Raw genomic sequence first — 24,424 nt, 5'->3', positions numbered from 1 at the left:
TTGCGACAGTTTCGAGGGCGGACCGCGAGTCGCTCAGTATGGCGCAGGCTTGCGCTGACTCGCCGGCCGCGTACCCTGTTGCCTCAGCTAGAGCCAGCAGCTCTGCCTGGTATACGGTGCAGAAGTTGCCCAACTTGAGCTTTTTTGTGTACAGCTCTGCGGCGCCCCGCTTGACGCAGAACGCCGCACCCACCTTATCTTCTATGCGGCTGCCGTCGGTATAAATTACCAAGTCGGCAGCCGCGGTGGCAAGTCGGACTTCCTCCGCACTTTCCCCCAGACAGGAGAACTCCACACCAACTTGACCAGACGGGTGCGGTAGTCTCAGGTAGCTGACCGGTACCTCCAGGTCTCGGTCCCTTACCACCTGCCGGGAATGACCCTTTCTTATTTCAAATAAGCGGGCTGCTTCTTGGACCCGAAGGTCCAGGGGAAGCAACCCGGCAAGTATAAGGGCCGAGTGCAGGGACGCGGTCCTGTGGGTCCTCGCGATCTTCTGCGCGAAGCCCCGCTGGACCGCGCCCAACTGCCTGCGGACCAGCAGCTTCCTAGCCGCCGGCGCCCATGCACTCGCTGCATACAAAATCGTCGGCTCCAGCACCGCCAGATACATCGCTCTGATCACCTCCGAGTTCAGACCCCAAGATACCTTCGCAGCCCTGCACAGCTGACGATAGAGGCCCTGTGCCTTCTTGCTCACGTTCTTCACGTGACTGTTGAACGTGAGCCTATCGTCAATTGTGAGGCAGATTAAGTATGTTAACCTAATATTGAAAATAACACTTTCTGAACACGTAGTGCAAGGTAGTTGACAAACGTACATACAGGCTTACGTTCATCATCATAATGCTCTCTGAAAGATATCCACTGCAAGGTATAGACCTCCCCCTAAGAACGCCCCGACAACCCTACGTAGACTTCCCAAGACTTTGGCTACGTCAAAAATCCACATAGTGAGGGGCATACTCACGTCGCGTCTCCGAGGTTGTAGTTGCCCCTTGAGAACCTTTAGACCCCAAAAGCCTGTTCGCTAGCAACGTTTCCCGCTCACTATTTCTTCAGAGGAGCAATTCTTCAAGATTTGTCGGTGACCCTGGTTTCCTTTGCCTCCTTTCCTCATATATAATTCGATCTCGCAGCGATACTCCGGGCATAGTCTCCATAGCTTTTAGGGTGACCTTGGGTCTTCTTATAAGGACTACATTATTTAAATTATGTTAGTCTTACGTCACTTTAGTACAAATGACGACACACCACATTACGTATCTATTATTTTAGATTCCCGTATTGATACCACGTTTTGAGTTGCAAAATCTTAAGTCACAATAATTAAAAGTATCAATTTCTTTTGTACTTTTTGTTAATTTTCATAAAAATATATATTTATTTATTACAGTAATAGACAGGATTTTTTTCCATTACCTTTATGCATCAACAAAATTTCATCATTTCCAAAGAATATTCCGTGTTGAAAACTAGATAACATATTTGAAAAGTTAACAAACTTGTACAATAAATGTATACGAGAAATATTATTCTTATACCTTATACTTTTTCTTTTTAATAACTATAGAGCAAAGTTCTTAACGAGCAACCCGAGATTAAACTCTACCGTTTCGATTCAAGTTGCAAGTAAAGACGTTATAATTGTCACTACATTGTATAAATAAGTTATATACAATTAATGATAAATATACCCAAATTTAACACTAAAAACTCTCTTCACTTCACTCCTTTGATATTTTTCGTAAAGAGTGGTTGTTTAGTAATTTATACACCAATATGTAATTTATACATTGTCATATATATTTCTGAGCACATACTACAGATTTCCAATGAGACCGGTTGGAAACGTCATATATTAACCATTTAAAGAAACAACGCGTTCACACCTTTCTCCGAAAACTGACTAGGTAACAATTAGCTAAAACAATACATCAGGTGAAGCATCTGACGTAGATTTTTTTAGGATTTCGGATTCGATTCGATCGGAGTCCGATGAAGTCGTAAAAGCCAAAACAGCTAACAGCGCGCATGAACATTCGAATATAGCAAACGCGTTCACTTGATGGTAATTGAACAGTGTTTTCATAACATCTTTATGGTTTTTTCTGCTATAGGTTGCTTCATTTTTGGGTTTTGTATCAACAAATAACGAGATAACATATATGTAAACAGATACAATAATAGCATTAAGATATTAATAATAATTATTATGTAAAACAATTCTGTTGTAAATTATAAAATTACAAAGGGAAATTTATTTGAGGCTAACTTTAAGCTATGTTATAAACCTTTACTATACTGGACCATCCTTCTAACTTTCAACTTTTAAACTTTTTATTTGAGACCTCCATTACAATTACTAACGTCACACCTTAATGTTAATTTTGTGCCACCTACTTGTCATTCGTCGATGAGAACTATTTTAATTGTTTGATTAATCGTCTATCGATTTTTTTCTTTGTGATCTTGTTGAAAAAACCTTGTTTTCATTTTTATAGGTAGGTTTATTTTTTTCTTAAATGGCAACACTCGACCCTGTCTATCTTTTGTGACAACTCTCGATAAAAGGATTGAGAGTGGTGGGGTTGATACAGCGTTTTGATTATTGAGTCGGGAGCTCGGCCACTCGTTCGATAACCATCGAAGTGATAAGTTGTCTAGTGGAAACTATGCTAGTTAGCCTATATGATCTGACCTCATATGCTTTACGGATTTCGAGTTATACCCTTAATCTATGAATTTACAGTAAACTAAAAAACATATTAGCAAAGAAATTGAATAAATTAATTTATTTATGACCTTTAATCATTGGTATGACGAGAGTTTATTCGACCTTCATTGTTAAATTTCATCGCAATTAATCAGAACTTTTTACATACAAAATTACAACATAGTGCGAGGCAATTGACTAACAACGCCATCTATCGGCGCCGTCCAATAGTTAAAGTCTGTAACATTTTCATGCACTGTGATATACATAAATTAGAAATATTTTTCAGAGCTCCTTTATACCTTCAGAGAAAAAATAAAAAGTCCATTGCTATTTTAGTACACATTGATATAGGTAAGTGAAAATAAACTAAATTTAAAGTTAATTCATAAATAACTTGGCGAATATCAGTGTAATATAATGGCACAAGATTTTATATTAAAAGAATAAGCAGCATCGCGTTGTCATTACAAAAAGTATCACTATTCATTCGATGGAGTAAGGTAAAAAAAATTACAACAATATGAAACGTGGCAGTAAAATAGCAAGCACAATTTGTTCGCAATTCAGAAATACATTCGGAGCAGAGTTCGCTTATCAAACTTTGCTCGCGCCTGGCGACTTATTAATTGCTAAAGTTTAATACGAACTGCTATTCCTATCTGCGTAATCCGACCCTGTGGTGTGGTATAACTTGTTACTGTCATGCTAGTGATGATAGTTCTCCAACTGTAAGTATATTAATTCATATATTTTTCTACATTTTAAACAATTTTTTTTAAATTTCCATTTTGTGTATCAAAAGCTGTAATTTTGATAGTAAATACTCCTCCTATGTATTGTAGAGGAATCCTACATGAAATACCATTCCGTTGTCAGGATAAAAAAGGGTGTTTCGACTCTTATCAGATATTCGTGATGGCCTTGTACCTCAAGGGTACAGGTCGAGTTTCTCGCATTATAAAGATGCAAGCAGACTTAGCTCGTCCACTACTACGAGGTCAGGACATTTGTGGCAAATTAGCCGAAATCCGTCGCCAAATCCTTGTTTGGAAGGTCGGTAAAAGGCGCGGTGTAACCTTTTCTGATATCCAGGTCTTCGCCCCATGGAGTAGGAGCTCTGAATTTCTTTCACCTCTCTCTCTCTCTCTCTGTAGTCTCTTCCTATAACAATAAAGTAGGGCCGCCCTATAATGACATCCTTAAATGTAAAACAAAGATACGAGGATTCTAAACACATACCGATTTGAGAAAATCGTGCTGTGAACTCAGACGGTCTTTTTTGGGATTACTTTCAAAAGTATCTATAATATAGCAAGAATTTATCCCTAAGCTGTATCACTCAAAAATCCTCTGCATTATAATAGAGTTTGTCAACTTGTTTTTACTATTATTATTGGTTTGTCAGGACATTGGGATAGACAAGGAAGTTTATAGAAAAACGTACACTGTTGCCTAAAAGGGACACTAGTTTTGTAGAGCGTAGACAAAAGTATAACAAACTTGTCTTTATTGAAAATATTTACCTCGTGCATGTAGTTATTGCAAAGATTATAAGGAGTAAAAATTTAAAAGTTGCTTTAAAAATAACCAAAAAAATATTTATTTATATATATTGAATGCTTGGTAGTCGCGAAAAGCTTTAAAGAGTTTTGCTCACAAATTAGCAATACATTCTACTTTTGTAACGTAAATTCACCCTTTACATACATCACAGGCTTCTTCCTATTAATTGTAATGACTCATAATTATTTAAATGAAAGCACCAAGTACAAAATTCAACAGCATAACTTGTTTTACGCCATGCTGAAGTTGGTTAAGCTATTTTAACTAGATAACTTCGCACACAATTGTTTCCATTGTCGGACGCGTAACTTGGCCAACTTGCTATCAAGTTGCTTGAAGAGGCGTTTAATAGCACACTTGCAAGGCTCTAGACTTATTTTAAGGAGCCGTCCACGAACTTTGTGATAAGGGGAATGAGTAATAATGTTTAATTAAATAATGTGTAATCTTAATACATAATGGTATTTCATCCTCGCCGCCTACTCTTTTTAATTATGCGGCTCCTTTTTCTAATTATTCATCTTTTCTTCCCCCTCTTTCTTCTGCTTTAATAAAGGACGTCCACGGTTCTTCTCCCAAGATTACTTTCCATTTATTACAATCATTCAAAATCAAAATAAAAATATTCTTTTTTCGGATAGGCAAGCCTTTTGGAATCATTAATCAATATGAAACGTCGGCATTGTCCCTACATGAAATTATCACTTGCTCGGAAGGCAGTTTTGCTGAGAAGAACCGGTGAAAAGCTCTACAGTAGGTATTTAAAAATATAGTTTCATAAAAAGTGATCGACAATAATTATCTTCCTGAGTAAGCATCAACAAGATTTAATTCCAAACATTAACATCATTATATATTCTTGGAAAGAATAATATACTTTTTTCAATACTTTTAATAATATTAGTTTTAAATCTGTCCAATGGCATATCTGATATTGCACTTCTAAGTAATATATTGTATATGAAAATAGTGTTATTGCTTCATGTTACATTGTTCTTCAAATTTTAATCTCTTAGAGTTTTGAAATACAAGATCCAGCGTACTTTGTCTTTATGCTTAGATTGCGTCAATCACGGAAGTAAAAAAAATTCTAGAGCACTTAAAAATTTGCTATCGCTGTCCTCGTTACTCTTATAGACACATATATGAGAGCATAAAATATCAGATTATATTCGTTTTTTTACAAATAACTGCGAAGAAAGCAAGTCAAGATACCCGCTTTCACCTTTATCAGCTCATTTTATACGTGATTGAATAATAATTGGGGTAATTTGTCAATCTTTATTCGAAGTCAGCAAGGTAAGATTTTTATATAATTGTATTATTTTTTGCTTTAATTTATAAAAAATACCTGGTTGATGCTTAAGCTATTTCACTGCATAGAAAGCTCTAGTCGATTAGGTGGAGGCTCCAGGAAGTGGACCTGAGAGCCTTGATCTACTTGATTAATTTATTTTTATGTTACAAAAATATTATTTTGTCTTGTATGGTATCCCTTATAATCAGATAAACACTATGCTCATCTTATCAATTTTATTGATAGATAAATAAAATACAATGCGAATCACACAACCCCCACCGCCAAATCACTCAACACGTGCTGCACCCCTCCACAGAACAGCTTCAGGAGCTATGTTACACCGATTAGTGCCAAACACAGAGTCAACAGAAAATTTTTAATGATCCTTTGAATATTCCTATAGTTTTTTTTAAGAAGCCTGTCTTAGAAACGATGTATTTTCTTAATAATCCTTAATATTTCAGTTTATAAACAAATCGCTATTATAACTTATTCTTACAGGATCTTAGACTTTTGATTTATGAATAATTGTTCTTCTTCTTTCTTCCAGCCGTTAAACGCGCACAAGGCATTGGTCTTCCTTAAAGATCGCCACAGTGACTCCTCTAGCTCTGCTTGCATCTAGCGAATTCCCACGACTTTAACTATCTTTGGTCCACCTAGGTTCACCTAAGCTACTATTACCGGCACATGGCACTACTCGAGAACCTTTCAGTTCCAACGGCCTTCGCTTGCTCGAGCGATGTGTCAGGAGATAGTAAACAATAATTAATTTCAATATGTAAAAAATATAATTTTGATAACGTTTTTCTTACTAAATTTAATATTTTTAAAAGCGGTAAACTTTGTAAAGAGTGTAATATATATAAATTGTCTGAAAATTAACTGTACATACATCTTTTGAAGTTTTTACACCTTTAACCAAACATCCTGTATATAGTTGTGTACATACCCTAATAGTAAGTCAATTTCATAAAATTCGAGTACGGATGTAGTGTTCACGCTCTGTTGTGCTGGCCACCTTGTAAAGTATAATATTTAAAATCATTAGTCGAATCAATTCAAATCGGTGTTCGATTCCAAATTCGAACGTCGATTTGACTTCGGACGCTGCTGCTGTGTTAGGGTCTTGTAAATTGTAAATACTCTTCTTACATATGTGAATACATTATCTTCCATCTCACTTGGTTATCACCTTCCTCGCCAACGTGCTCGGGCGCTAACTCACCTTCACGTACTAATCCTAGCGGCCATTCGCACATATGATGACCATAACGATTCATCCTAACTTTTTCTTACAATAAACGTTCTTTATTCAATTAAAACTCTTTGTACGATTATGATATTTAAATATCGAATTCATTTAGTATAATGCATATGGGTAAAGTTTTAAACTAAATCCTGAAATAAATTAGAAGTATACCCGGCTTATCAAACTTTACCCTCGTTTGTCGTCCTATTATATTTAAAGTTTAATACGGATTATTTATGTCCGCTTAATCTGGCCCTGTATTTTTTAAAATATAATTTGAATATTTTACTATCTTATCATCACCACTATCATAATTTCTGCTGAATCCAATGTGGAAAATGTATTAAAAATTAATTTAGAAGGAGAAAAAATTGTAAATCATGCTAGAACTTTTATGGCTATCTTAAATATTTAGGTGATATTTATTGCATCAAATGTATCTATAACCGCAAATGAGTCGTTTGTGATGATGTCCGGTGCCTTTAGCCTTACCTGATTTAGAACTTCGTAGACCTCAATATTTAAATACCAGGGTAACAAATGTAAAATGATTATATAATATTGTACTAATATTTCTTGCTTGAAACATACATAAAGAGATTTTAACTTTTACAATAAGGAAAAAACTTTGTTCATCTCATAAAATGGTGCCACAAAAATATTTACAAACTACAACGTTAAATATGGAAGCAATATTAAAACTTGAATTCGTTATATTTCACGATACATTAGTTGGTTTATTTGAGCAGTCAATTAATAAAACAAAACTAAAGCACCGATGGAAGCGAATCGACATTATTTAATCATGCCGTACAGATTGGGAGTGTTTGGTTATTCGTTAAAAAATTTCATATGTTTGTTTGTTACATTGACAGTTTGTTTCAGTAAACAAATTATTTATTATTTGCTATAAAAATATTGTACTTGATTTAAATTAATAAATATAAGTTATAACGTTATTCATTTATATTTTTATATATATAACTATAATAAATATATAACTATGTATAATATTATAAGTGAAATGTATGACTTGATCCTTTGATATACGTCTACCTGCCCTAACTAAAATTGCTATTCAGAAATGACTCTTATCAAACATGAAATTAGATTGTGAATTTACTTTCTGATTTGGAACAACTTAATTGTTTACGGGCTGAAGCTAGATCGGCTTTACTTACAATGTGTGAAGTGAACACTTGTCGCAGACGGTCTGTGAATAACTATTTGATAAAACTTAAACATAACTTAGCATTCTGTTTTCATCGCGTTTTAGGATAAGGGGCCGGGTACGGTGTTTAGAGCTGACCTGCAAAGGTAACTGAAGGTGGCCTCCTTGCAATGAAGTGACATTTAATTTAATTTACCAGAAATGAAATAAAGATCTACAATGAAAGACTAGCGACGAATCCTCGTATAGAAATTCAAATAGTTGTACTCTGCTAGTGTCAGAAATAGCTGGTACTCACAAAAAGTTTATGACAAGCTTTAATCTCAATGACGAGGCGGTTGCAACGAACGTCTTAGCTCATTAAAGAGATGAGAAGTCTAAGGTATCTCTTGCCTTTAGAGGTCAAATTAAAGGAACGACCCACTGACCAGTCACAGGTTGCATCCGTCATATACACCGAGACGAAAAAAAATTTCCATAGCGAGTTAAACAAAGCATCGAGTATTGACGGCAATTCGAATCGCCTAGAATTTATTGGCATAATCCACGGGCGTATAAATTCCGAGAAGTGCCGGCTTATCAAAGATTCCCCGGCGCCTGGCGAGTTATTAATTGGCAAAGTTATTTGCCAACTGGTATTTTTATCTACATAATCCGACCCTGGGCTACGCTTTCATTTGGTAGCCCGCCAATTAGACTTAAAGCGTAACCTGTTGGAATATTGTCGACTTCAAAATATAATTGGAAATTAGTTTACCTGATTCTGTTTCGTAAGCTGTGAACGTTTTCTATACTATAAATAACATTGAATGTTATCTACATTTTGTATAAGTATACCTTACAAATGCTGTTGGGTATATCGAAATTTTTTAAATAAAATTTGTGTTCATAAAAACATTTTTTTATTTCGTCTCCATTTTTGGGGACTACTCGTTCCCCTGCCATGTGTGGGGCAAGAATGTTACATTTTGGATTAATGAGGTTTTAGTTTTTTTTTTCTACACTCCTTTCTTCCATCACAACATATTTTATATCCTCCTTTTATCCTTCACATGTTCTATCTTTCCTTATTTGCACATCTTCTTCCATACATCGCCTTTCTTCCCTGATCACAATTTAATATTACACGTGACTGATTTTTGTCACTCATTTTTATGTAATATACTTTATTTATTGTATCACAATTACAGTTAAAAACCATTATGTTTTATAAAATTTCATTATTTTGTCTGTATTGCCTTTTATATGATTTTTATCAAGTTTTGTTTATTTATTGCGAGACTTACTGACTTTTAGTATTTTTAGTTGAATCTTATTCCTATTAATTATGACTTGCACTAATTTTATACAGTATTCAAGGAATCTAGGTCGTAGATTGTCGTGACCCATTAGGTAGACGGTGCTTGCTCTCTCTATCTTTCAGCCCATCTCAACCTCAGTTTCAGGGCGGAGTCCTCCAAACACAGGACAGTATATTAATTTAAAAATGATTACTCGAATTGGCGAGTTAAAGTTACATTGGACATTTAATGAAATCAGGCGTTATTTTGCGGAAGTTCATTCTAAGTAAGAAAAGGACCATTATTTAGCCACTTCAGCATGTGCAGTGGTAGTTGTGCAACAAAGACACCGATTAGTTCCAAACACAGAGTCAGACTCTGCCTTTGGCACTAATCGGTGTAACATAACTCCCGAAGATGCCTCGTGGAGAGGTGAAACACGTGTTGAGTGATTTAACGGTGGTAGTTGTGTCATTCGCATTGTTTGTCGCATGCGCAATTATGAGCGGGCTGGCAGGCAGTGCACTTTGTTGCACGACTACCACTGCATGTGCGGAAGTGGCTAAATATTGGTCCGTTTCTTACTTACATTGGACAGGCCACATAACGCCCAGAAGAAATGATCGCAGGCAATTCAAGCTTCTTTAGTGGGGACCACGGAACGGCAAGCGCAGTATAAGATACAATATGGACAGATGATCTTGTTAAGATTGTCAAAAAATGCTGGAAGCAACCCGCTTTCATGAGACCATGTTGTAAATGTATGGGGGGAGGGCGATGGAGTAATGGACGTCCTATAGCAGAAATGCCACGTGGTATAAGTAGTATGTGGTATTTTTGTCTGCGCATATGTAAGCAAGTTATATTAAAAAGCAATTCACTTTCACCATTTTAATAAAAAATAATTGTTAATTGCTCGCTTAATGCCTTTGCTACATAAATTCTAATTGTATCTAACAGCACATAATTAAATCAATATGAAACGTAATGTATAATATTAATAAAGATAACATTTATTACGATTTGTATCTATTAAAATCATAAATTGAACATGCGGTAACTCGTTCGTGGAAATTTTGAATGAAAAATAAAGTAATAAAAATTTTCCGGAAAAATATCGTAGCGTAGCGGTCAAATGCGCCGTGGTCTGTTATTAAAACTGTTTTTATCCACCGCTCCATCCGTTGCAGCTGAAAACGGATGTGACGTCATGCAATTCGTTAAATTACAATTTTAATTCATTTTTTTTACAATCATTAAAGTGACTTTTACATGACCCCGACGTTGCGAACTTTATAAAGAAACGATATACAGAATAAATTATTTTGAAAATATGTGAATGAGGATTCAATAGAACGTTTGGTGGTGCAAGGCAAAGTGAAAGGCAAGTCATCTCAAAGACACTCTTCAACAAAATGGACAGACATCATCAAAACTGTAACAAATCAATAAATGAATGCTCTCACTTCGCCAAGCCCCGAAGTACATAGCAACGCTTACATAAAGCAACAGGGGCACCAGAAACGACCTGATACTGCACGAATGAAAAGAAGTATGAATTGCTAACTTCTGTATTACTCGCGGATCCGAAATCCGGGACCAAATAAATTAAAGAAAAACACTTTCCCGATTCCCTTACGGAGACAGCCTTCCTTCCACCCCCATCTACGCAAAGCGAGGCAAAGCAGAACGAGCATCCCACCTTCGATCGCCAAGTACTCCTCGCTTTCATCTAACAACGTAAACTCACACACTGCATACATTTACCTTCTTGCGAACGTCTTTGTTCAACTAGCAAAATCGGGTAAGTTACATTTTGTTAAGTTCGTTGACCCTTCAGTTCCGCGAACTCAGTTCCGATGAAGCTGCAAAAGCCTCCAGGCTGGCCGCATTAATATCAATAAATACAATATGCATTTTTATCGACGTATGTATTAACAGCAAGTATTTTTATTTTCTTTGATTTGCAAGGGGAAAACTTAAGTATTGTGTTTTATATTTTAGTCGTTATTTTTTATTTATGTAGAAGTGACAGAATTAGATAAGCCGATTTATCTTTTAACAACACTTTTGGCGATATACTTTTACAAATATTTGGATATGTTATATGTCATTATTAATAAATAAAACTCTTTTTCCAGGTACGATAATTCCAAGCACCACAAACGAGGCAATGTAAGTTTATTTTGATTTTAAAATTAGCTCATTGATTTTAAATATTTTTATTAGTTCTATCATGAGGAATATTAGAATATTATCAACATATAAAGACTATAGTTTGTAAATATATAGTTTTTATTGAACACCTCTTAATCGCCTTTGCGGGTAGAATTTTATTAAATTCTTACTTAGCTGACATCTACTAAATATATTAAATATGCAGCTTAAATTTGAGTTATCTGAGTGTCATGGTTTCAGAGATATCGTGATGAGTTAGTACTTAGGTGAAAATGATAAATACATCGATATATCTTTATTTTCAGCCATTTCATTTTAGATAATTTTACTGGTATAAACATAAAATCTTTACTATTTATTATCAACTGCACGAAAACTCAACCTTCATTTAAGTTACATTTGTTAAGTTTGTTAAGTTAGATTTGACCATAGCGTCTATTTCCACTGCCAAACTACCGTATTCATTACTCTATTCTCGGGATTTCGTATGTCGTTAACAGTATTGTATTACAGATATAGTTTCACTAAATATCTAACGAAATCCTCTCATTTTTCCAGACAACTAAATCAAATATATGCAAGAATAATGATAGTAAATGAAAAACTATTGCTGGCCACTACAGCAATGATACTTTTTTTTAAACCGTTCTTGCACAAAGTCCGCGTTCGAATTTCAATTTAGATTTTTAAATTCGGATAGCTTGAGTGACTGCTGTTATTTCATACTTACACGGGTTCGAACAAGGTTAAAGGAAATAAAAATATGACAAATAGATATACATAACATCTAGCATAGGTTTTCTCTATTTATTTATTAAGGAAATGGGGATTAAAAGCACATGTATTAAAATAATGTCACGTTCGTCTATATAGTTAAATGTCTTTTGTATTTTTAATGACACGCTTGATTAATGAAGATGTATATAACATTAACAAAATTATCACATTATACGTAGAGACTAAAAAAATCATGAACAATGGTAGCAGTGGCATCGCAACGGTAGAGAACTGGAACTTGGAATTATAGGTCGCGGGTTCGATCCCTGAACAAAATCTTACATCAATTATGTACACTTTGTACATTAATTATACAGATCGACAATATAACGTACGTTGCAAAAAGTTATTGGATGCGAGCATCGCAAGATCGTTCATAGTAGCAATCTATGGGGAAGGCCTGTGCCTAGCAGTGGGCATCTATCAGCTGATATGAAACAAAACAGGTGTACCTCACATCGGAATAATAACTGATTCCAATTTTAAAGAGACCGTTACTAGTTGGACTTCCTGTCCTTTCTGTTAGTGGTCTGAGGAAAAAAAAATTACAAAACCAAAATTAAAAAACCATCCGCGTGTCGCCATCAATTATTAAAATTGTGGAACATAGTGGAGGAAAAAATAAAAAATAAATGAGTCCTCTGAACTCCCCTCATCGCCACTAAATTATTAAACGTTGGCGTAAGGTAATAAAGTAAAATTTAAGCAGGCTAATAGCAGTCTTGTTCTTAAGTAACTTAGGTTAACAACAGTTTATATATAGTCCGCAAGTTACAAAGGAAGAAAATAAAATTGTAATAATTAAATTTGTCTTATAAAAAACATATATAATAGGTCCAAGCCGCTTTATTGCCGGCAATTTTAACGTAAAACAGAACAAACACTGTTATCTTTTTTAATTATCACTTTTCCGAGAGTTTTTAATGCGTTGTTATAAAAAATATATAATATGGTAACAAAATTTTTTTAATTTCATTTTAAAATGATTAACAACTCATGACATAACATTACTCCTGAAGATGCCCCGTGGAGGAGTGAAACACGTGTTGAGTGGTTTGACGGTGGCAGTTGTGTAATTCGCATTGTTTGCCGCATACGCATTTATCAGCGGGCTGGCGGGCGGTGCACTTTGTTGCAAGACTACCACTGCATATGCGGAAGTGGCTAAATATTGGTCTTTTTCTTACTTAGGATGGACTTCCGCAAAGTAACGCCTGATTCCATTAAATAAAATAATTTTATGTTTAGAGATATTATAATAAGGTTTTTTGTAAAAACGTAAATAATTTCCTAAAAGACGTTAATTTCACAGTACCAAACAAAAGTGAGCACTGCTAGCCTAGCGGTAGAACAAAGACTTGGGATCGTCGGTCACGGGTTCGGTTCCCGGTATACAGTCTTAAATATATTTAATGGAATCAGGCGTTATTTAGCGGAAGTCCATCCTAAGTAAGAAAAGGACAAATATTCAGCCACTTCCGCACATGCAGTGATAGTCGTGCAACAAAGTGTGTGTGTGGTAGTTGTGTAATTCGCATTGTTTGCCGCATGTGTATTTATCAGCGGGCTAGCGGACGGTGCAATTTGTTGCACGACTACTTTTACATGTGCGGAAGTGGCTAAATATTGGTCCTTTTCTTATATAGTCTTATATATAAATTACACTTTGTCCATAAATAATATAGGATTGCCACTGCTCACAAACAAGGTTTAAGAGAAAATACAGCACTGTCCTCTGTGTAACATAATACCACACTGCGATTGCCAACCCCATAGATATCTTTGGGGTTGGCCTATACATTGCATTGGGTGTCTATCGATTAAAACGAAAACTATGACGAAATATATAAACGCGAAGGATTATTTTGTAGAAAATGTTTACTTTCACAAAACCATGAAAAATCCTCTAAATAAGTAGGAGATAGTGGTTCAGTTCTTATTGAGCACAAACAGTAATGAGAAAAGTATTCAATTCTAGAACATAATAAAAAAACTCATAAAACAGATTCCGATTTCTGTTTACGTAGCAAATACTAAATAAAATTTGCAGTAAATCGACTTTCGAAGTATTCCAACTTGAAGTTTCTGCCGGATAAATTTTATTACTTTTTTGGTACTTGTATACTTATGTTTCACGCTTTATTACTGTTATAAATTTATTGAGCGAATTCATTGATTTTTAAGCAATGGTTTATTCAGTACATTGCATTGGCTTTAAAGTCCTTTAACTTTTATCTTAAGACGTGTAAGCTATACTTGAGGCTTCCTTACTTGTTGCGCTTACTGCGATGATGTAAAATTTTAGAATAATATTCTGTGCATCTGTTGTTGCATAAGTTTCTGTGACCACTCATCGTTCTTCAAATCACATTACACATAAATAGTCACTTTTTGGCTTAAAACTATTTTACCTGGCTAAATACAATACAAACGGAAGCAACTGATATAGAACCAGAGTAAAGGCAAGTTGAAATGGTCTCTTCTACTGGTCGAAAAGGTTGTCACCATAGAGATCTGAACCCAAAGAGCCAAGAGATATTATTTTCGATTTATCAAGATTTATTTTGATTACATATCTTTTATTTATTTTATTCTATAGCTAACGTTTGGTAGTTATATAAATTTATATTCTTGAAAAGCAAAGTTGTATAAAAATATAAAACTGGTTTCCGAAATATTTTTTTGCAGTTCTGTTTGTGACAGCCCTGACTATGATTTGTCACTATCCGAACTATCCTTTACAAAGGGTAAGGATAGATAGAGTAGTATTATTGGAATTTTTATAGAAAAATACTACTAGAGGGTCTTCAAAGCGAAGCAATAAATTTTACACGGCCCATAATCTACGAGCCAAGGGAAGTGAAATTGTCGGGAAATTTCAAACTTTTACTATTTTTCCCACAAAATTATTCGTGAAGCTATAGGGTAGAATATTGGAAAAATATAAATTATAATATAGCTGACTATCCCGGCTGATTTTGTACTATCACATTGCAATAGAAAAACAAAAATTAATTTAACTTTTCAGTGATGTTTGTATTTTGATGTATATCGTCAATAGCGCAAAGTTCATAGTGAATTGTCAAATTTGTTAAGTGTAATGAATAGTAATGACAATTAGTGATTTTTTTTTTAAATTTCAACATAATTTTCTACGTAGACAACTTGTAAAAAAAAGAATCAAATCGTTGAATCACTTCTGAAGTTAGTCAAATATTAAAATTAATCTATATTTTGACCACGCAATGTCTTAAACGCAAGTTTATAGGTATACCACTTTTTTAAACTTTAAAATATACTTAAAATTTGTGCTATCATTAAATTACTAACCCATTACTAAAAAAGGTTTGAAATAGAAATTTTTACTAAGTTACTAATATTCTATGAACTAGACTCTGAAATAAAATTTATTATTAATATTAAATCTTGAGAATGACTTTATTAGTTTAAAATTTCTTCATTACTCATCATACGTACTTTCTCTTTATCTCTCTTTTATGAATTACTGAAATACTTTATAAATACTTTATATTTATTTATTGATTCTTTTTGTACATTGTGTGTTGGGGGATTTAATTCATTATAGGACACTTACCTGCCTGTCAACGCAGGGCAGTGCAAAGAATATAAGTAGACAAGTGTGTTAATATTTTACAAATATATGTTAGATGCTATAAGTACATGATTAATACTATACATATAGTATAAAATTATTAATAACCACATATAAATAACAGGAAATGCTATAAACATATTTTACACGTAACGAGTATGTTTTTAAAATACTTTCTATTTATTTATTAAGTTTCGATTATTCATAGCTTAGACAGGATAACATCTGTCAAGTCAATCACTAATAAAATGCAAAGATATTCATAAATTTTCTGTAAGAAGCAATTATTATTTCGTTAAAGACAAACAAAGAATGATTACCAGTTGTTTTATAACGATTGATTTTTCTTTTTAATAAATCAAATCATGAAGCAACGTAAGGTATGAACAAATCGCGGGACGTTCGCTTGGCAGAAAACTCGAAATAAGTTTCAGGCGCTCAGGTAATATTACTTTTCGCATACCTCGCGCAATACGGAGCGCGGCAAATTTATTTTGATTGTTTCTAAAGAAAGATTGATAGTATGACAAATAAAGTAGATGATATTTAAAACATAATATGTGCCGTGATAGCGTAATGTATAAATAGTCATTATAATCATTACGTCAGGCGATAGACAACTACTACAAAGTATAGTATATGACCCTCCCTTCCGCTGCCACCACCACCCCACAGATCGCCACGATGACTGTCGACTATCATCATCATGCCTTGATCATCCAGTGACGCCTAGTTAGTAATCTAGTTACTCCGCGCCCACCTGCTCGTGGCCACTCGAAAACCTTCCTGCCCCAACGAACCCCAGTTTTACGAGGGGCACATCCCCACTTCAGATGGTGTCAGTGACCTTCGAACTGTAGTATCTTTGAAACCTGTAATAGTGTGAAGATTTTTTGATGTGATAAACTTGAAAATAAACTTGCTTCACTATTTTATTAATCATGTTGAAAAGTGATATTTAGATAAGATTTTTCCAAATTTTTTGTAGGCTTTTATCATATAAGGATGCGTTTAAAATAATATAAATATAATAAATAGTTTTAAATTGAGGTTTTAATTTTATTGTCCATCAGGAAGCACGTGTAAGGCTTTAAAAAGAAAATGCCAAAATCCAATACGTAACATGTTGTCAGCGTGACAGTGCCACGTACGCGGGGCTCGGACACCTCATTCGCTGCGTGTCACATGAAAGGATTGTAACGTTTATTGCTTGCCCCATTTACGTCACGTAACCGAAACGTGAACCATTAAACTATATTTTTTTAAATCGATTTTTTTAACAAGTAAGAATATCACTGTAAAATAATAGAATAGAAATAAGATTTGGTATTGTTATAGATTACTATAGAAGAAATGATACCTACCAAGGTTACTTACATAGGTCCGATGGTCGTTGAGGTCGATAGGTTTTCGCGTGACGACCATGAGTCAGTAGACTAGCCGTGGGAAAGCCCCCACCAGGTGGACCAAATCCATAGTTAAAGTCACGAGAAGCTGGTAGCGGCCAGCGCAAGATCGGTCAACTAGGCGATCCACCTATGCCTTGCAGTGGGCGGCTATCTGCTGAATAGAAAAAGAAAAAGAGGAATAGATATTTTTTATTTAATGGAATCAGGCGTTACCTTGCGGAAGTGCATCCTAAGTAAGAAAAGGACCAATATTTAGCCACTTCCGCTCTTGCGGTAGTAGTCGTGCAACAAAGTACACCGCCCGCCATTAGATATTTTTTATTTCTTAATTTGAATTTGTTGAAGAAATTTCAATATAAAAATAAAACATAGTTCAAACAATTTTCTAATATATTCTACTAGCATGTTATGGTGAAATTATTTTTGTCACTTTTTCATTTGGTTTTGCTTTATGCAAAACAAAGACAATAGTCAAGGTCCAAAGGTCGACTAGCTTTGCAATGAATGGTATTGGAGGTCCTCACGGAAGAGAGAGAAACGCAACGTAGAAGAAAAGATTCTTACAATATCTTGCTATCTCACTCTATATCTCACGATCCACGTAATCTCTATCGTGAGTCGTTATTTCTAACAACTTATCCGCGAAGAAAATATCTTAATTTTCGTAAACATTTGAAATTTGAATTCATTTAATGAACAAATTGGAAATCACCGAGTCAACCCAAGATGTGAAACCGCTATTCGAGACGCTAATTTTAAGCGGCGCATCAAAAGAATTTTTTTGGTAAAATTTAAAAAGATAAAAATACGTTAATTCAAAATAGGAAGTTTTAACAGAAGTCTTATTGATCGTCAACAAAATATCTATTTACTTTTTTAATCAATTTTATTTTTGATTCTACTCTGCTTGGCAAGGTGTTGTAGTTGCGAAGAAGTAACGGAAAGAAACGTCTTTTAATAAAATTTAACAGTACAGATTTATACATACATACTTATAAGATATAGCCTAAATTAAAATAAAATAATCAAGCGACATCACTGCAAAGAATTATTGTCATTTAACTAATCGTTTATTGAAAAAAAAGCTTTTTTGGTCAATTTACTTTTAAAATGTTTTGCGGCATTTAGTTAAAAAATCTTATTCCGCTTATAACAAATGAATTAGAGACTTTTTTTGTAGTCGAAACTTTGGCTCAGTCAGTTAAGTATTCGTTTATTGTTGTTCAACTTTTTAAATTGATCATTATCATCATTTTAGCTGTAAGGCAACCACTTCTGGACTAGGACTCTGTAGATTTTTGAATAGAACTGATTCGAAGCGGCCTGTATCTGGCGTCTTCCAACAACCTAACTTAGTAACACTTGCCAGTTCATGGTATTGACTCCAGTACCTTGATGCCCCTGAGGCAATTAACTCTGGGTGCTCTGTAACTTACCCACTGTCATTTCAACTTGTCCGTTCGCTATATAGGTTACTTTCGTTTGTCTATGGATCTCCTCATTACTGATTCGATCTCATATAGAAATTTCAAGTATAGCCCTGTCCATAGCTTGTTAGGCGACTGTGAGTTTGCTGATGAGCAACAGTGAGTCTACTTTTCAATGCCGTAAGTCATCACTGGAAACACACATTGGATACATACCTTCCCTCTATATATATAGATTCCCCAACAATGATTGTGCATGAATGAATATGTAAAGTGAAAAAACAAGAACGATTGCTAGACATTAAAAAGGATGTAAAATGAGAATTAAAATAAAAGGAGACCCAAAAAACGGAGCCATATACAAAAGAAAATAATTATTCTTCTTTCTTTTTCTTTACCTTTGTCAAATTAGGAAAGTAGGTTATTATTTTTGGGGACGATTGTCACCGGTTTTAATTTTTTATCATGAATTTCGCACTAGAACAAAATAATATTTACAAACCAAAAATATTATTGAAATGAACTCTTATATTAATTAAATTTTATACAGGACCTAAATGTGGTGTAAGTGGTCTAAATATATTATATATAACAGTAACAATCTTTGACTGTAAGCCGACGGAAAATAGTGGAATAAATAAGACGCTATTTTCAAACGAAATCCGATGACGTAAAGAGAACAGAATGTCAATTTCGATTTTATAGGGGTGAAGTATTTACCCAATAAAGTTTCGAAGCGTGATACTACTAACGTCTTGTTGCCGTGTACCTAGACGAGTTGTAAGAGAGGTTTTGACGGAAGCCTTTCTCCACAGATGTTTATTTCTATACCTAAACTGCAGAATATAATTACTTTGTTTTAATTTACACGAGCCGGTAAAGTTATTGACTCATAACATCGCATACCTCGGTGTGAATATTGTAATTAAAAACCATGGTAGACATTGCTACCCAGATTTTTCATACATGTTTGATAAATAAAATCTTTGGAGTAGATTTTATCGTCATATTTCTGTATATATATCCTCAACTTGCAGTTCAAGAGGTAACTTTTTTGTAATGATCTTAAAGCAAACTTCATTCGAGCGTAGAGTATGAAAAAGATATGTAATTTAATAGCAGAGTATCGACTGAGACGAAAAAAGAAACGGTATAAAAATCAAGACGATAGTGGGCTGCTCTTCCAAAAAGACAAAAATACAATATTGTGATACATAATTATTTATTTTTTGGAGCACGTATAACACGCATACGGTGTAGTTTTAATGAGAGAGAAACGTCGGTAAATAAGTACTACTTCTCACATTTTAAGAGAAAATATGTTAAAACAGTTCTGTTAATTTATTGTATTTACCAATATTACATAAATAAAAATATGTAGCTCCTTATATAATTAAAATTAAATGTTTCACCCCTCCACGGGGCATCATCAGGAGTTATGTTACACCGATTAATGCCAAACACAGGGTCTGTGTTTCATCGGTGTAACATAACTCCTAACGATGCTCCGTGGAGGGGTGAAACACATGTTGAGTGATTTAACGTTGATTGTTGTGTAATTCACATTGTTGTCCGCATGCGGATTTATCAGCGGGCAGTGCACTTGGTTGCACGACTACCACTGCTTGTGCGGAAGTGGCTAAATATTGGTCCTTTTCTAGCTACTATTACTTTTTTATTTACGTTCGTAATTTTAATATGAATTGATAATGAGGTGTACTTCGTTATTTGCATAGTTTGTTTATTAATATTTAAATTTTGTGATATATGATTTTGTCAGCTGATCCTTCACAACTTTGAAATAAATGAATTAACCACTGTGCTGTTTTTGCAACGAGATAGTAGTATCATACATTCACATAAATTTCTTTCGATCGATCGATACACGCATTTTCTGGCAAATCAGGCCTGGCTTCAAAATTTCACTGTAAAAGTAATTTCAGCACATTCGTTTAATAACGTTGCATGAAAATTTTAATTAAAACGATAATCAGAGTCCATGGGACGTGACTACAAAGGAGGAATCGTTGTTCGATGTTTTAATCGTGCTAAAATAACACCTACAGCTCCAAAAGCAAGGCACGCTCAGTGAAATCTAATTGGGTTACTCACTTTTGATTAAATAAACAATTGAATACAACTGGTACTAATTGTACGTGTTAAGGCCTCTTTGGATAACTCTCTTTGCAGTAAATATGTTCAATTATCATTCCGGGTGTCTAGGTTAGATGGATTAGAACATCACCAGCAAGGAGCAACGGCTTCCAAGAGTGAATCACACCATGTGTCTTTCATATTCGACTCGGAGGACCAAACAGTGACAAAATCAAATTTTAAGCTTATTTTGTTATACATGGATTAAGATACTTCAATTCTTAAAAATACTTTGTAAAACTGCTATCTCCTCTACGATATATATAATACCTTGCAAAGCAGAATAGAATCAAAGAATGATAAGTTGACGATCAATAACAGTTCTGTGGTGTGGAAGGAAAGTGTCGACAAATATCGTCCTGCATTTCCGAGGTTCTGCAGCAGATCATTGCTAGGAACAAAAGCAAGGATTAAAATAAAGGATCAGGTAAAGAAAAATATAAAAGTATAAGAAATATAACAAGTAAACATATACTGCGAATTAAAAACCAATTTCAGAGGTAAGAAAGGCGACGTTTGAATGAAGATCAGAACGTGAAGAAAAGAAAGATTTTATGAAGGATGTGAGGAACGGAGATAAGGAATTTGAGAGGAAAGAAAAGAGGGAGTGCAAAATAAATTTAAAAAAGTAAAAAATATTCATACCAGCATTGTAACATTCCTGTCCCACAGGTGAAGTATAATTGTAAGTATCAAAATAAGATAAATTAAAAAGCAAAAAAAAACACGCTATTGTGATAAATATAATATCTGTGATAGAAATAAAAATTAAATGATTGGAATATCAAATATTGTGATAAAAAACCTGTACTGTGTTAATTGAGGAGAGAATAAGAGGCGATACCGAGAAAGAAATTAGGAATAAGCAAGAATGTAAGATTTTGTGATGTATGATAGAAAATGAACGAATGATAACATGAAGATTGATAAAATGGAATGAAAATGAAAAGAAATCTTACCAAATTATTAAAGATAAAGAAGTCCTTTTCCAAAAATTAGATCGGGGTGCACGACAGATCGAGAACTAGCATTAAAAATAGCTTTATCTTTATCTTTGAAAACAATTTCCAATGATTACTAAACTTTTACATACAAGTATATCGAACGCAAGCGTCATATGGCGCGAACTGATTTCACCGCGCCAGAGCCAAATTGCGAGCTATTTCGTAAAACTGACGTAATATTAACAACAATACAAATTTTACTTATTTTCTCAATCTTAGAATCATTTCAGTCCATAGACGCCCAATACTAGGCATAGGCTTCTGTTCCCCCAAAAATATATACCAGGTGGATTGGAGATTAGTGTGGCATTATAGTACGCAGTAGATGCTGCTGCCATTCCTCTGGAAACTTGTTTGTGGGCAATGGCAATCTTATATAATAAATTCACAAAGTGTGAGTTATTTAAGAAAGCATCCCAGAAACGAACCCGCGACCTGTAATTGAAAGTCAGTCAAGGGCTACCACTGCTCAATCTTAGAATGCACGACGTAAATTGATGTAACCATCCACCATTTTTAGACCATCGAGACCATATCGTGATTCTATCACCTTTATCATCATCATATCAGCCGATAGACGCCCACGGCAAGGTATAGACCTTCCTGAAACGGTAACCGGTCTTCTTCTGCTTACATCCAGCTTATCGCTTTAATATAAAAATAAATAAATATTATCTATGAGAGAAATAAGCTCCGAAATAAAAGAGTGCTATGAGCTTTTATAATATTATATCACTAACACAATTTCGGTTGTTACAACAGAGTTCTTGTAAACACAGTTTCTTGAGAAAAACATATTTACATTCGACTAATAGTAAATTTTTTAACCCGGTGCTTCAAGCTATAACTGTTATCCCGTAAAGTCTTCCGCCATGCAGCAGTAGTCGTGCAATAAAATGCACCGCTGATAAATGCATTTATTATGCATGGCGGAAGTAGCTATATATTGGTCCTTTTCTTACTTAGGTTGGACTTCCGCAAAATAACGTCTGAATCCATTAAATACATAGGCCTCCTCCAAGTATATTTATGGGGGAACATAACTCATTCACCACGCTTAGCAGGTGGGTAAGAAGTCGTAGCGTAGTATAGTGGTACTATGAAATATGCTGTTACTAATCCTCTAGGAACTTATTTATGAGCGGTGACAAATCTATTATTATTGCAAAGTGTAAAACATATAAGATTGTGTCCCAGGAATCGACCCTGTGACCTGTGATCGTAAATCTCAGTCCTCTATCGCCGGGCCACAACTATTTATGTGGTAAAGTAGGTTGAGGTAAAAAATTTTCGTTTTGCATCTGGCCAGTTTTGATGTACAATAAAAAGTTGAAAATTTAAAAATAGAATATTGAAAGTAAAAACAATATCATTTAGGTTTTTTGAGGTTATGTCCGCTAATGAAGGTAAAATTAACATTATGACAGCTTTATTACAAAAAAATGGAACAACAGACGACACAGGCCGCGAAATTTATTCGTTTATTAAATTTGTCATCACTTCTACCTGTATAAGGTAGTTTTTGTCGCTCTCGTTCAATCTGTAGAAGTCAAGCGATGATTATATCAAAATAAATTTCCTCAATAGACATGTAAACCTTAATTTCTCTTCACATAATATAGACACCGAATGTCAAAGCCGTCACGAGAAGCCGGCAGTAATTTTCGAGGCCATTGGAGCGTGTAATAATCTGTATATAAAACAAGTTGCGTTATCAGAAAATAATTGACAAACAACTGGTGTTCAAAAGAGTCACGCGGTAACGAAACGTGATTAAATGAATAACCTACTTTCAAACACAATAGAAAAGATAATCAGTAATTTTATATATTATAAAATTACTTTTCAATTTGTTACTGACCAGAGTCACATTAAATTAATATATTATAATTTGAAATACAGTAGAACTAGTATAGTAGAATATATATAACATGAGAGAGAAGCAATTTGAAAGGGCAAACCTCGAAGCTTAGTTGTGACATCAAATCAGAGGAGATTGCAGAAGACCTAAGGTCGCTGATGTGTCTCGAAAAGTTGTTCATCTGAAATGACAGTAGGCGAGGTATACCGCTTGTACAGCCGACAGCTGATTGGACTGAAAGGTTTTTAGGTGGCGACCACAAGCCAGTATTCGTAATCAACATCAAGGTCGCGATAAGTCGCAGGATGTCACCAGCGCATGACCGGTCCTCGAACTGAGTTTTGAAAGATGCATATGACTGGCAGTGGGCGTCTACCTGACATGATGATTATGATCTAAAACGTATTCGACCGTCGTTACTATCTTGTTTTAGAAGGTAGCGGTGATGAATAATAAACTTTTTTGCAATAATTTTTTATTCATATTTTGTTTTAAACATATTAACGAAGTAATCATGTATATATTTAAACGAAAATGATAATAGTTAATGTTAAAACTGGAGGATGTCTTCATTTTCATAAATGACTGATGTGGACAACATATTTAAATCGGATCGAAATAATTTTCCAGGTTTAATCAAATAAGCTATGCAAATTAAAAAAAGCATAATAATAAAAGTAATACATAACAGTAAATAAACGATAAGAAATGTATAA

General features: G+C 34.4%; 1 protein-coding gene across 1 annotated transcript in view; it reads left to right on the top strand.

The window, feature by feature from the left end:
- Positions 1-3,634: 3,634 nt before the first annotated feature.
- LOC137924488 (cell adhesion molecule Dscam1-like) overlaps positions 3,635-24,424 on the top strand; it is a 130,549-nt gene continuing 109,759 nt past the window's right edge. Inside the window, exon 1 of the mRNA XM_068767873.1 lies at positions 3,635-3,716. Within this exon, the coding sequence (XP_068623974.1) occupies positions 3,635-3,716 (82 nt within the window). The remainder of the gene's footprint in view (positions 3,717-24,424) is intronic.

This window comes from Battus philenor, unplaced genomic scaffold, assembly GCF_028537555.1.
Source record: "Battus philenor isolate CCGP_79_NKW_IND1 unplaced genomic scaffold, ilBatPhil1.0.hap1 SCAF_24, whole genome shotgun sequence".
In the NCBI taxonomy this organism is placed as follows: Eukaryota; Metazoa; Arthropoda; class Insecta; order Lepidoptera; family Papilionidae; genus Battus; species Battus philenor.
Note: the sequence above shows the minus strand (reverse complement) of the source record. Positions and strands in the feature narration are given on the sequence as shown.